Source organism: Eubalaena glacialis, chromosome 8 (assembly GCF_028564815.1).
Source record: "Eubalaena glacialis isolate mEubGla1 chromosome 8, mEubGla1.1.hap2.+ XY, whole genome shotgun sequence".
Taxonomy (NCBI): domain Eukaryota; kingdom Metazoa; phylum Chordata; class Mammalia; order Artiodactyla; family Balaenidae; genus Eubalaena; species Eubalaena glacialis.
Window position 1 is genome coordinate 90947014 of NC_083723.1, and position 15155 is coordinate 90962168.

Consider the following 15155-nt stretch of genomic DNA (forward strand, 5'->3'; position numbering starts at 1 on the left):
CAGTGAATATTTTGTATTTCATGAGCACTTGCACACTGTCAGAGCACACAGGGCAGTAGAGAACCGACAACATCCTGGGACCCATACCAGCCCTAGAGGATGCAGTTCTCGACTCTACTAGTGAGAGTTTGCACTAAGCCCCCCAAAGGGGAAAGATGGAAAAGCCTCCTCTGGTGTCTTCCAGCGATATGACTGCACAGTGGCTCACACGTGTGTTGCAGTCACATCTGTCGTGTTCAGCCACCAGAGACCACCCCCCTCAGTGGCCAGTACTCACTCGTTGCCCCAGTCCAGGCGGGCGGTGATGTGGCGCTTCACATCCTTCATCCGATCGTGGGTGAGATGCCCCACAAGCACCTGCCGCCGCAGATCCAGGATTTCATTCATGATGTGCCACAGCCGGTGGAAAAGATCGCCTTCATTTCTCTGGGAAATACGCAAATGCAGAAATTCAATGGTCAGTCACTGAGACATGGGGTAACCACAGAGGAAATGGGGGGCAGTCCTGCTTATCCTCTGTGTGCTGGCCACTCTGTGGACAGATTTTCCATTAACAGACAAACTCTCCCCTCAGGTCCTCAAAGGCACTCACTGCTCTACATGCTTTCATTCCATTTCACAATGCTGCTCTCCTGCCCAAGAATCCAACTTCACTTCTCAGACCCCCCATGTCCCAGGGTCCTCACTAAGCCTCCACACCCAAGCTTGGTCTCTGGCTTTACTTACTCTGCATCCCTTTCCACCTCAAATCCTCTTTCTTTAGCTCCATCCAATTCTACTACCCTTCAAGGCTCCAACCGACTTCCACCTCCCTCAGGAAATCTTCCCCTTACAACTCTTGCTCACATTCTTTTTTCCCCTTCTCCGAAGCATACCTGCATGCAATTAAAGCCAATTCAACAGAAAACACTGTTTTCCAATTATTTCTTGCATGTTGGTCTTAATGCTTTACTGTGTTCCCATCAGAAGCTGGGTACACAGAGGGCTCTCACACTCGTTCATTGATGAATTTTCACTGCTATTATCTGGTCAGTATTTAGACTTTAAAAAAAATGTTTTCTTGCTTACTTTTAAACATTCATGTCAATTCAGGCTAATCTCCTGTGAAATTCACCAAGCGAGGAGGCTTAGTTGAAAAAAAGACAGGTTAAACTCCTGGCTTCAAATCTTGGTTTTGCCACTCACTAGTTTTATAGGCTTTGAGTATGGCTTTTGTCATCTGTGAAACAGGCACAGTACTAACTTCCTGTAAGGTTATTTTATGGATTAGAGATAACATTTGTGAAGAGACCCCGATAGTACACTGATTAAGAGCACAGACTTGAAAGACAAACTACCTCAATCTGCATTCTAATTTTGCCCTTCACTGACTGAAAAACCTTTGGCAGTGTATTAACCTCTTTGTGCTTCTTTTCTTATCTGTAGAGTGGCTATCATAGTACCTATCTCATAGGCTTGCTATAAGGATTGATGACTTCATATATTAAAACTCTGAGAACAATGCTTGGTCCAGAATAAATATCATGTAAGTATCAGCTGCTACTAATGCTGTTATCATTATGGTTTTGATCCAGAATAAACCCTCTTATAAATATTGTCTTTATCAAAATTTAAGTGTATGTCTCTTCCCCAGAGGTATTTAGGGTAAACCTTTTATAAGTATTTCATCTTCCATCAACCCTTCATCTTTCTTAAGCAGAAGCCATGCTTTTACTTTCTACAAAAATTATTAGTAGGCTATATGAAGAGTGGTATGAAAGTATTGAGATTATCGTTCATCTAAAGTCCTCTACAGAGATAAGCTGCCAGAAATACCAAGTTCTGTGTGATGGGTAAAGATGGTCAGTCATAATATTCTTTTTTTTTTTTTTTTTTTTTTGGGTAAAAAGTAGTGATGGATCTTCTGCTTTATCAATGCTTGGTGACTAGAAAAGCATTTTCGTGTACTGTGCAGGTTAGCCAATGTGCCAGCTGACCAAGAAGCATTCTCCATGACACCACCCCTGATCCTCTGAGATATCAATAATCTTGCTCTCAACTCCCAGAGCACTCTCTTGAGCCTGTTCTTCTATAACCTCTCACTCTTTACTCACGTTATACACTCCCATACAAGTCATTACAAAGGTGCTATAATGTTGTAAGTCACTGGTCAGTGTCTGTGTTCTTCACCTGGTGTAAGCTCCCAACCACAAAGGCCGAGACTGCACTACGTAGTCCCAGCAGCTGAAGAATGAAGGAAGGAATACCTTGATTTAGAGCTGTTAGTTTTGGTGGATCTTGAGAGGTGGGTTCTGTTTAGATCATATAAAAGAACAAGCAGGGAAGATCAAGAAAAACTTGAGGAGGATGGACCTAGAGATCATCATACTAAGTGAAGTAAGCCAGACAGAGAAAAACAAACATCATATGATTTCACTTATATGTGGAATCTAAAGAAAATGTTGCAAATGAACTTATTTACAAAACAGAAAGAGACTCACAGACACAGAGAACAAACCTACAATTATCAAAGGGGGAAAGTGGGGGGGATAAATTAGGAGTTTGGGGTTAACAGACACATACTACTATATATAAAACAGATAAACAAGGACCTACTGTATAGCACAGGGAACTATATATTCAGTATCTTGTAATAACCTATAATGGAAAAGAATCTGAAAAAGAATATATATATATGTATATGTACACATACATATACATATATATAACTGAATCACTATGCTGTTCACCTGAAACTAACACAACACTGTAAATCAACTATACTTCAATTAAAAAATTAATTTAAAAAATTAAATAAAAAAAACTTGAGGAACTCTGTGGTCAGAAAGAAAAGTTCACTTGAGTCAAAGAAATTACATAAGGAAAATGTAAGTCAAATCTCATGCAGCCGGGGAGAGAGTCAGCTCTGCTTAAAATGACTGTCACAGTGTGAAAGTCACTTGTCCTGCTCTTGGGGAAGGCATTCTGAAGTTGTCCAGAAGAATGGGCTTGATTTCCTAATAATGTCACCTCTAGTTCTTAAGTCTAAGAGAACATTGAGCTGAGAAGAAGTCAGATCCTTTATAAAAGGAAAACAAGTTGGTCTGCTTTCCCTTTCAGGAAGGGGTGGCAGGAAGAGTGACATACTGCAGCCCTGACCAGCAAACCCTCCCTACTAGTGCATGAAAACAGTACATATCTGTTTTGACAGCTAGTCAGAAAATGATGCTTCTTTAAAAACTGGATTTTAAAAATTGGATAGTTATGAAGACTGTTCAAAACGTGAAGAATGCTTTTGATTTAATGTCAAATGAAAAAGGTAGGGTACAATATTAAACACTTAAAATAGAAAAATATCTAAACATTTTTACAATATATCAGAAAATTTCTGCAATGTTTTTCTGCAAAAAGTGAACTGTAAGTACTTTAGTGTTGTAGAGAATGGGTAAGTTTTGATTTGCCTCAAGATGAAAATAATATAATTTTTGCAGCAGCAAACCTCGGTTTACAGCCAGGCTTTCCCACTTAGCATGGGACCCTGGATAGATTGTCTTTGATGAGCTTCGAGAATAAAAACTACCTGGCAGAGTCCCACAGAAGAGAGATGTGAAATACCCACCCAAAGGCCTGCACAAAAGTACTTGGTAAAAGATGGCTGCTGTATTTCTCCTAAACATTTTGTGGTTAGATTACTGATACATTATTAAGTGATATTTTAAAGGACATTAATTAGGCCATTACCAATGTTATTAAAAAGAGCAAATAGCATTTCTCAAGCATCTGCCATGTGCTTTTTTATGCTAAATGTCCTACATATATTAAGTATATCTCATATACTACTTACAATTGACAAGATATTAGTGGCTCATCAAGCACCTTCCAGTGGAGAAGCTAGCCTTAAAACTGTTAGGAAAGACCACAGACAGTACCCCGATACACTCAAGCATGATGAACTTGAACCAAAACATTTAGCAAAAACGTTTACATCAGGAAAAGAGAAACAAAAAGGTCCAACAGAGCCAAGTCAGCCTCCTTCTCAAGGTCAAAAATCTGGTACTTCCAGGTTAAACTTTATATTTTTTCCTAATAGAACTGACTACCATTCCAGTATCCAAGGAAACTCTGAAATAATTCTCTCTCTGTTTCCGTCACTTAGGACAGTAGGAGGTGAGAAGGTTACTCCTAGAGCTTACAACACATAGGTTTTCAAGCCAATCAAGTATGTCCCCAAAATAGATGCTCACAGCCTCAAAAGCAGGTAAAAATAGCTAGATAAGGAAGAATCAAGTGGAAATTCAACTCTGTTCCTCACCAGCAGCTACATAAAAGGAAAAGTGCTGGCGCCTTAGCTCAGCTAATGTTTGACACTTACACTGTCATTATTTTTATAGTGGGTATTTAGGATGCAGTGATTTGAAAATTTCACACAGTTTCATTTTCCATGTTAGTGTCATGTACAATATTAAGTGAAATAATACTTGGGTTTTATATTCTTTCCAACACAAATTTTTTTAAATCTAAAAAGGAGATCTGCATTTCCTTTGTAGTCTCCCAGCACAGAGCCCTTGAGTTCAGTTATCTTGACAGTGCATTTACCTCACCCCAGCAAAGCCTAGACACTGTGTTTCATCTAAGATCATCTTGTGGATTTTAGTAGTGAGCCCTAACGCCACCAGCTCCAGGAGGGCATGGTCAGAGAAATCCAACATCAAAAGGGTTTTTATTAGTGGCTTTTAAAGATTTTCTTGCCTCAATGAACTATCCTATTGTATCTTCTTTTTTTTTAATTAATTAATTAATTTATTTATTTATTTTTGGCTGCACTGGGTCTTCATTGCTGTGCACAGGTTTTCTCTAGTCGTGGCGAGCGGGGGTTGCTCTGCGTTGCGGTGCGTGGCCTTCTCATTGTGGTGGCTTCTCTTGTTGCAGAGCACAGACTCTAGGTGTGTGGGCCTCAGTAGTTGTGGCTCGCGGGCTCAGTACTTGTGGCTCACAGGCTCTAGAGCGCAGGCTCAGTAGTTGTGGCACACGGGCTTAGTTGCTCCTCGGCACGTGGGATCTTCCCAGACCAGGGCTTGAACCCATGTTCCCCTGCATTGGCAGGTGGATTCTTAACCACTGCGCCACCAGGGAAGTCTCCCTATTGCATTTTCTATGTAGCAGAAGATAAAAACGGTCATTCTGTGCCCATGTCCCTCACTAATTTGGATTTTCTCTTTGACAGGCTATTTCAAATCATTTTGTCAGGATAAGTATACCTTTGTATTTTGAGCACATCCCTTCAAATGATTAAGCTGTTCTATAAATTCCTTTGAAAATCAGAGAAGAAATAAATTCATCTTCCCCAAAATGTCACCCCCAATTCCCCATATACAGTGGTTCAGAGTGAGGGGAGGGTGCTAGATTTACATCTGAATCCCAGCTCAGCCATTTTCCAACTACTTGGCCTCCAGCAAGTTCTTCACTCTCGGCCTCATTTTGCTCATTTGTAAACTCAGGATGATCATAGTCTTTTATTTCCTTGAGTGGTAGTAAGGATTAAATGAGATACTACATATAGAGTACTTCCCACAGGGTTTGCACCACAGAAGACTCTCAGTAAGTATAACATGTAAATAGGTATATATATATACCCAAAACACTGACCCCTTTTTTCCCCAAGAAACATTCCTTTCTCTTGTATATTTAGAATATTCTCATTGATTCTGGCTAAGCAGCCTATCATTTTTATTAGACTTGAGTAATTCATAGAGAATTAGAACATAAAAAATACCACCAATATGAAAATTGCATTGAAAATAAGTTTAGTTCCCCCTGAAAATTAAATGTATTCAGAAAGCCTAACCCTGGTTCCATGTAAACCATCCTATTTGATTAGATGCCAGGAAAGTGATCTTTTACCTTCGTGCGGCTTGAAAAAGAACTTGCAAAATCCATGCTAGATGGACACAGGGATTAAAACAACACTGAGTCTTATTAAGCTCTCTATCCCCAATTCCTGGAGGAGTACTAGTGACCTACAGCATGAGCTCAAATGCTAGTTGACACTCCTGTTCAGATATTTCTTAAAACAATTCTGTATCGGAAACATGATGCCATTAAAAAGTTACGTACCACATAGAGTTGTTTCCACATGGTTCCCCAGTCTCTTAATGTTGATGTCATTTCTGTGATAACAGAGTCTTCAGTGGGAATAACCATTTCAAATTGCCTGTGAAATTGAACGACAACATCAAAGTGTATATGCAAATGACATAGACAATAATCTTCTTTTAAACACTCTAAAAGACCAACCAGGAAAGGAAGCTGCAGAGTTATTTTTGGTTCTGCAGGCAGTAACCAGGATCCGATTATGAACTTGTGTGAGGAAGGTAAAGTGGGTTACGGCAGTACCATAACACAGCGACCAGCCACTTTATCCAGGTCGAGTCTGAGCAGTGTGGTGGAAAGCAACAATAGCAGAAGAGTTCTGCTCCAGCCACAGTTTGACCTCTAAAGAGCAACTCGTTTAACTTCTCCAAGTCCCAAAGTCCTTGTGTGTAACATGAGGTCACCAGGCTTACATAAACTGTGAGATGGCTTTTGCCTTCCAAGCTCTATGACCATAGGACTCAAAGGGAGGGACAGGCTCGTTCAACGATCAGGCTTTGATGGCTGCAATCGTCTAAACTAACTCACCGTTATAAACAACTAGACACTGAGATACTGACTGAACACTCACTTGTTCTCATTAACACTTCATTGTCATGACTTGCCAACAAGACCATGAAAAATGATTACTACTATCAGTAATGTTGTCATGCATCACAGAACTTATTAAGCGTTTGACATCACAGATATTTGAATATCCATTGCAGAATGCTCCACTCCATGATTAGGGTAATATATTTCTCCTATTTCTTTTCTAAACGTCAGAAACTATACTTGGAAAATATTCATACCAACATCTAGCAGGGTATGTATGGTGGTCCTAATATTAAGGAGATATAGAAGGAGATGGAGGGAAAAAACAGAAGATTGAATTGGTCTTCTGTATTCTACCTTTGACATACAATAACCTTTTTTTCTTGTCTCTAGTTTCTTTTTTCACATTCTTCCAGTTTTTGTGCAGCTTAAAATGGCTAAGTGCCTATTAATACTACAGCTTCTCAAAAGAATGTTAACCGACGGTACTGATGGGGATTATCTTCTTCATTCGAGTATTTTTTTCCAAGGACAATATCTAATATGTAGACACTGAACCAGGTGACATGGATGATCAAGGGAAAATTACTTCTTAGCATGAGGCTAATAACTGCTCTGCATTCCTTTTTGATGTTATGTCCAAAGTGCATATAATTTTTTTTGTAAAGTTTTCTTGACAGCAAGTATGGGAATTAAAATCTTGCCTTGATTTCTTCACCAACAGAGCCTCTTCTCCTCATTTCATACTGCTGCTAAAGTACTGACCCTGTGAATGTTTTACTCCTTTCTAGAGCTTAAACACGGCTGAAAATGTAAAGCTGGGTTGTAAAACTAGAAATAAAAGTAAACAGTAATATATGAACTGTGACATATATAGAACCTTTTATCAAGTCTACATAATATGACATTTTCAAATGGTAGTGCATTTATTTTGCTTTTGAAGCAGCTGTTGCAATTTAAAGGATGAATATCTGGAGACAGAGACTATAAAATGATAGAATGCAAGGTCAGGAGGGAACAGTGAATTTCCAGGAAAACTCAACAACCTACTTAACATCTAAAAACTGAAATGACCTCAGCAGGAATTAAACAATAGAGAAGTGACCTCACAAACTATAATTTAAGGACCCCTGTCAGTCCTGCATTGCTCTGCAGACCCAGGAAAGAACATAAAGGCAATTCAGTCTGTGGGAAGTTGATTTGGGGTTTGTTCAACCAAAATGTAAATTTTTAAGAAGCACAGAATTGCCATTTTAGGTGAGGCAGCTGTTTCCTTTTAATTATACCAAAATCAACATTCAAACATTTCAGTTGCCCCTGAAATTATATTTTGTTCAGTTATTCTGAGATGAACTTTGCAGCTATTTCATCCTGGTGGGCAATCAGGGTGCTAATCCCCTGAAAATAAGGCAGGTAACATCGAAATCCTGAAGAGGTTCCTCTCTGGGAAAGCAATCACCTGGCAATACGTGTTCTTGAATGTTTTCAGGCTAAAGTTTTTCTTCCAGTTAATAGTCCTAGAACCTAAAGTCTCAATGAATTCTAACTTTTTTTTTTTTTAAGAAAATAAATTTTGGTTCTACCCTGAAGTTCTCTTGCTGTATAATGCTTATCATGCCTTGTGTCAGGTGGAGAACCCACAGCCAAGTCTTAAACTTACACGACCAAATTCTGAGACACCTTTACCCATACTTAAACTTCCTCGGACTCAAGGGAGCCAGATACTCACCACTTACTGGCTGGGACAAAAATAAAAATAAAAAAAATAAAAGAAGGTACTTGTTTCAATTAAAATTATGTCCCACCCCAATACAGTTTGAAAGAGAGGACTTTCACTGGGTGAACTGATGCTTGACGTTTTTGCTAGCATCTTCTCTTTTCTCTTCCTCTGTCAGAGTGTAAGATGGGGGCTGGGTGGCCCTCTGCTCAGGAGAGTTGAGGGGATCAGGGTGGGGCTTGGGGCAAAGGCAGCAAAGAACTCTGGCTGCAGGGGATCTGTTCAGGTGGACTCTTCAAGGGACAGGGTAGAAACCCTGGGTTTCAACATTGCCGAGACCAGATCACTAGGGCAGAAAGGTCAGAACAAAGAGTACGCATGTGTTTTCTGGAGTGTCCCTTGGTTTACTTGAAGGGAGCTGGATAGAGCCTGGTGAGAGAATTCCAAAAAGATTGATAACTCTGCTTGACTCACTTCTGGTGGATTATAACTGCACAACATTTCTGACGGACACACATTTATTAAAAGAGTAATGGTGGTAATTATTAGTATTAGAATTATGTTTTTAATCTACTGTTTTAAATAATTACTACTACTACTATCAAAATAATCATAATAATACTGCTTAAAGTAACTGACATATATAAGACATATAACATAAGGATCTCCTAGACGCTTTAAGTTTTATCCACATACTCGAAGTAGTTATACCATATACTCTCAGCCACCTGAAGAAATTATTTCACTGAGCTAAGATTTAATACTCTACCTTTATAGAGAGTGGATATAAGAATCACCCATTTGAATAGCCTCCATGGAACTTTTCTGGTAAAAATAAAGTTTGAAGATATAATTTAATATGCTTTAAAATGTGCTTTAATAATTTAATAAATTCCTATTTTTTGCTATTTGATGAAAAATGCAATTTTTATGGTACAACCTGTATTGTTTCTTCTGTCATAAAATGAAAATTATTCAGTGATCCAATGCATATTTCTTGTGACATTGGCAGCAAATATTTGGATTCACTTAAAGTGAATAATCTGCTTATGTTAACCACTTAAATAAGCAAGTACTACTCTTTCATTCTGTGATATTTTATTTGAATAATCTTTTATCATAACAGCTGCTTTAAGTCCTTTTGGACACAGACTGGGAAAAACTTTTTAAATATATGAGAAATCCTAAGTGATCAATGAGCTCAATCAAACAAATAGCATAGAAATGATGTTCTCTGAAGCAGAATAGCGGCTTTGTGAAATGGTCGCACAAGGATATGGTATTAACCCCAAATAGGAAAATAATGGCAGACTTGGCTGCTTATAATTCAGTAGTGAGTCTAGGAAATTCCTGGGGTTGAGACATGACTCAGCATTTGATGGGTGTGACTGCCATGCTTCCCTACACAGCAGGAAACCAAGAAAAACCAATTCCTTTTGCTTAAAGCAGAAACTAACACACCATTGTAAAGCAATTATACTCCAATAAAGATGTTAAAAAAAAAAAAGATTAGGCCTATTCCATGATTTCTGGACAATGAGAGACCTCCAGTGCCCTAGATCCTACTGTTGTCCAACACACAGACGTGGTTCTTTAATTTTCTCCGCCAACTGCCTTAGTGTAATCTGTCTTTATCAAACAACACAGACAATGGCATGATTTTCTATAGTTCATTTTTCAAGACACTTACTAAGTCTTCAAATTCCAAAATAAGTAATGCTTCCATGAAAAATCCTTCAACTATTAATAAAATTCATTTCTTACCCTTTGTTCTTTACACAGGCATTTTTCAAGTGAACGTAGCTGGAAGGAAATATACCCTGGAAGAGAAAACATGCAGGTTATGGTTCTAGCTGTCTATTACACCAGAGTTAGTTCTGTAAGTCATATGTATAAAATATAGCCACACAACCATAACAATACTAGGAAGAAGGAATCTCTAACCCATTCTTTAGGCTAAATCTATTGTAGCTTAGACCCATTCATTTTATTTTCTACTACTTACCAGTTTACAAATTTAGAGATACTTTAAAATAAATATAATCAAAAAATTAAATCCCACTCAAAAGTATATTCTTTATAAAACAGAAAATTTTTATATTTTCAAGAATTCTATATAGAAAGCATGCTGAATAAGAATTTTTTTTTAATACCGCAGTATTGAAAGAAGGGGGTTTTGTTTGTTTGTTTTGGTTGTAGTTCTTTTTCTTCTCTCCAAAATACTCATGTGTCTATTTAAAAATACATACTACAACTAAGACCCAACGCAGAGCCATAAATAAATAAATAAATAAATTTATAAAAAAGAATAAATAAATAAAAATAAAAAATAAAAATACATACTAAAAAATACCACTATGAATCTGGAAACAATCTGTGTATTACATGTTAGGGAAGATCTTTGATGAAAACATAGCAGCAATTAATCACCAGGCTGCCATTTTGATGGAATAAAAATTAATCAAAAGAAGCCACACTAGCTTAAAGCTTTTTATTGTAGGGAAAAAAGCTAGGGCAAGGAAATTATTCCTTTGTTCTAAATGAGAAATTGAAAAACACAACATTAAAAAGAAGAGTATCAATTTTATTATCCATTAAACAACAATATTCTCTGAATGATTTTTTAGGTACAATTAAATGACAAATTCAATCAAATATTTAGGAAAGCAAATGTCATTTGAATACATTATCACCATTGTGGATCCAAGGATAATGTAAAATTGAACTAGCAAGTTCTGTAATATACAACAGTAGTAAATATGTATATAGGTTAAAAAAATAACTTTTTTTTTCCTTTGGAATTTAAATTTACCTTAATATGGTAGGAATAACAAATAGAGTAATTATAGTAGTTAACAAGAAAAAGTCAGAACTTGAGGTTCAAAGAGTAACAGAAGTAACAAATCGTAACACATTTTTTCTCAACCATGTACTAAATGAAAAATTAAATACTGAAGCTACATTTGCATGTGCCTGCAGATGTCCAAAAATAACTTTAAATGAGGGCTAAAGTATCAGGCTCTCCTTTAGAATGACCTAAAATAAATGAAATAAAGTAATAAACACAGTTGGATGATCCAGAAAAAAAGGTATATTTAAGCAGAAAGGCAGACAAAAGAGTTTAGATTACTTATCTTAGACTTTGGTAATGAGAAATTATACAATTTCTTATCTACAATCCTAGTAAAACCAGAATTAAACCGAAAAATGAACATGACATGTAAAAAAATATTAGAGAAATGTGGGTAGCATGGGTAGATTAGAACAAAGTATTAGAAAAATATAGATATTAGCGAGGATTAGTGTCAAAATCATAAACTACATAAATGAAAGGTAAAAGAAAAATCATATTACTTCCTACTATAATTCCTTAGGATTTTATAAATATATAAAGGATAATGAGTCTTAGTTTTTGTCTGGAATGGTAAGAAAGATGGACTCTTTATATGATTTTCCCACATTTCAGCTCCTCAAATCCAAAGGGACTCTTAACATACCCTACAATAAACCTGTTTCTCCACACCAACTTTTTACAAATGATACCACAGTAAACTTAAAGATTAAATACCTCTATTCACTGTTTCTTTTGGAATATATATATTTCCCCTGCCTGAATTTTACTTTCACTCTCTGTGAAACTAACACTTCAAAAAGATTTTTTTTTTATATATAGTAAGCCTATTAAGGTCTTCTCAGTATAAATTTCAAGAGCTACATAGGATTATCATTTGAATAGCATGTCTTAACTATAATCCAAGTTCAAAGGAATTTCCAAAATTATGAAAATCTGTATTGCCATTTAGTATTTCAACTAAGAGTCCCAACTGTAATTTCAATTGTATAATGAAATAAAGTAAATTAACTATCTTTCTTAAAAATCCCATAATTATGGTTAAAAGCAATAATTTTTACCTTGATATTTGGGTTTTTTAAGGCAAATCCTCTGTACCAGCCTGTGGAGAAATAATCATGGTCATATTTCAATAAATCATTACAATACTTTGAAGAAATGATTAGAAATCAATCTGTCCTTTACTGATGGAATTTTACCCTACATATAAATATTCTAGGTATAAACATAGTGGGGGTTGGGATTAGGCTAGACTAACAGTCAAGTGACTACTAGTTTAAGTCTTCTATTAATAAAATCATTTACAAATTGTATTGGAAACGTACATGAAAAATAGAAGCATGCATAACGGAAGTAAAGGCTTTGGAATCAGAGTATTGTGCTTAAATTCTGGCTTTGCTACTTATTAGCTGTTGAATCTTGGGCAAATTAATTGACCTCTCTGAGCTTAGTTTCACTTCATTTTATAAAACGCTACACTACATCCCAGGGAAATTCAAAAATCTACACAAGATTTAACATAGTTCCAAATTCTCTTTGCCTGACTACAAAGCCCAGACCCTACCATCAAAGAATAGTGCTCAGTCAGCAGTTCTGTAGTGAATTCACACATTTCTTCAGCCTACCATCTTGGGTTAGGATCAGTCTGATAGCCTAAGAAGAGTGAAGCCAAGTCTCATCCACTAAGAGAACTAATGGCACTCTTTCATCCACACATAGTTTTTATTCTGTAGAATGCCTATTACTTAACCTCCAAGGAACTCTGAATCAATTTTATGGCACTATCCTTAACGGGGAACGTAACTTTTTATAGTTTAAAACAATTACAGGGTGTGTATATATATATAGAGAGAGATACATATACATATATATTTAGATGGTTAATATATAGCCCCTTATAAATGTATTATTTTCAATTTATTTTTTCTTCACGAATAGAAACCATTTTGCTTATTGGTAAGAAATTATTTTATCATGTAACAAATGTTCTATGGAATTGAATCTTTTTTTGATTAATTGAACTTTTAGAAAGAAGTATTTGAGATTTGTATTTAAATATTTTTGTTCCTCATAAGTTTTCTCAAAAAAATATATTGTAAAACATCATTTTGAAATCAATCTGGAGAGAACAGAATGAATTGAGAATTGGAATCTCTATAATGTCAGGGTTTACTACATCCCTTAAAGACATCCATCCAAGAAATATAGCCATTCTTAAACAACTATTTTAACAGAAACCAAAACTTTTTGAGAATTGCAGATATGTCATAGAGAGGTCTCTGTCCAACTACATCATACAGAAAGGTTTTCAGGTTATAAAACAGCTGCCATTAGTTGTGAAGCCCATTTTCACCAATTCAAAACAGACTTTATATTTATCCGTAAAGAAAATAGAAACAAAATATATCTGGCAATGACAGAGAAAACCTTTTATTTTCATTAGTTACATTGGACAAAATAAATGTCCATGTATCACCAGCATTTAATGACAGGCTCTAACTAAAAGTAATAGTTCTATTTGGGAGAACACAATTTTGCCAATAATGAACCCTGATATGATAGAATCTTACCATATTATAAATTACTAACAAGGACAACATATTAAGAGGAAAAGCAGTTATCTTTGGATATACTGATAGGACTTTACAATGTGGCCATTTTGGTAAGAAAAAAAGAGTAGTCATTTCATCTGGGATCTTTTTAAGGACTAGAGTTAAGGATGTTTTGCTGACCAGGAATAGAAGCATCTGAGAACATACATATTAGGCTGATTGAACGAGATACCTGTTACATAAATTAATCATACAAGCTCATTTAACATTTCAAATGCAGTAAATAACTTCAGCCCAAATTTGAGGGAGGTGAGGAGGAGATGGCTGCAGGACTAGAGCAGAGTTGGCCTGGGCAGGAGTCCCACCTGGAGGCATCTGGTTACCCAACCCGGGGTAAGGCATTTCTGCTCTGGACCTCTGTTTCTTTCTGTCCTGGGGAACCCACCAGACTCTTGACATTCTAAGAAAGGCCTTCTTGTTTGGCCCCGAGTCATGAACTCTCACAAATTCAATAGTCTCAATTGCTTTCTATGTTGGCATCTAGTGAATATAAGTAAATTATATTAGGAAAAAAATACAATCAGCTTAAAAATACCAAATAATGCTTTCCCATAAGCCAAACATTCAATATGCAAGAAAAAAGTTTTGTTAAAAATGGTTCACTGTGACTACTGGGGAAATTCCACGGATTGACAGAAGTATGGAAACAATCTGTAAACTTTATGAGCTGTCCAATGTTGCAGGAGATTGTTTATACAACCTCAAACAATCAACACTAGTCTACTTACCATCACACTTCTCCAGGATCTGAACTGTATCTCCAATTTCCAATGACAGGCCATACGGGACAGTTCCTCGAAAACTGGCAATAACTGTAAGAAATGACATAGAATATATGGAGATGATCATCATATCAGTTATAGCCAGTTATACTGCTTACTATTAAATGTTATTGACTAAGAAAAATGAATGTGAGTAGGAAATACACATTGATAGCTAGAGCCGGCTGTCATATTCTAATTTGACAGATTCTTGAAGAAAGTCAATCTTTAAGTTTACATACTTCGCCAACTTCTTGGTCGAATAAGTGTTATTAATACAAATTTCAAAGATGTGGAATTTACCAAGAGAGTAGACAAAATATCAACAACATCACCCAATAGCATACGTGAACAAAGATACTGCCTGAAGAGCTTCGCAAGGAGATGTGCCCCTCTTGCTCACTGCTACAATCACTCCCCATCCACATGCCCACCCCACGGTAGTTACTCAATAAATATGTGTTCAATAATAAGTAAGGAATATATTTCTTACTCATTAATAAGCTTGGTTTACCTTTCTGCTATGCTGTTTGCAGGATATTTCTCTTCCA

General features: G+C 36.4%; 1 protein-coding gene across 1 annotated transcript in view; it reads right to left on the reverse strand.

Annotated features, from left to right (window-relative positions):
* Positions 1-15155, reverse strand: part of DOCK4 (dedicator of cytokinesis 4) — a 475175-nt gene that overhangs the window by 256291 nt on the left and 203729 nt on the right. The window contains exons 2-6 of the mRNA XM_061197939.1: positions 14572-14655; positions 12293-12333; positions 10145-10200; positions 6094-6190; positions 278-426 (exon numbers count right to left, since the gene is read on the reverse strand). Coding sequence (XP_061053922.1) covers positions 278-426; positions 6094-6190; positions 10145-10200; positions 12293-12333; positions 14572-14655 — 427 coding nt within the window. The remainder of the gene's footprint in view (positions 1-277; positions 427-6093; positions 6191-10144; positions 10201-12292; positions 12334-14571; positions 14656-15155) is intronic.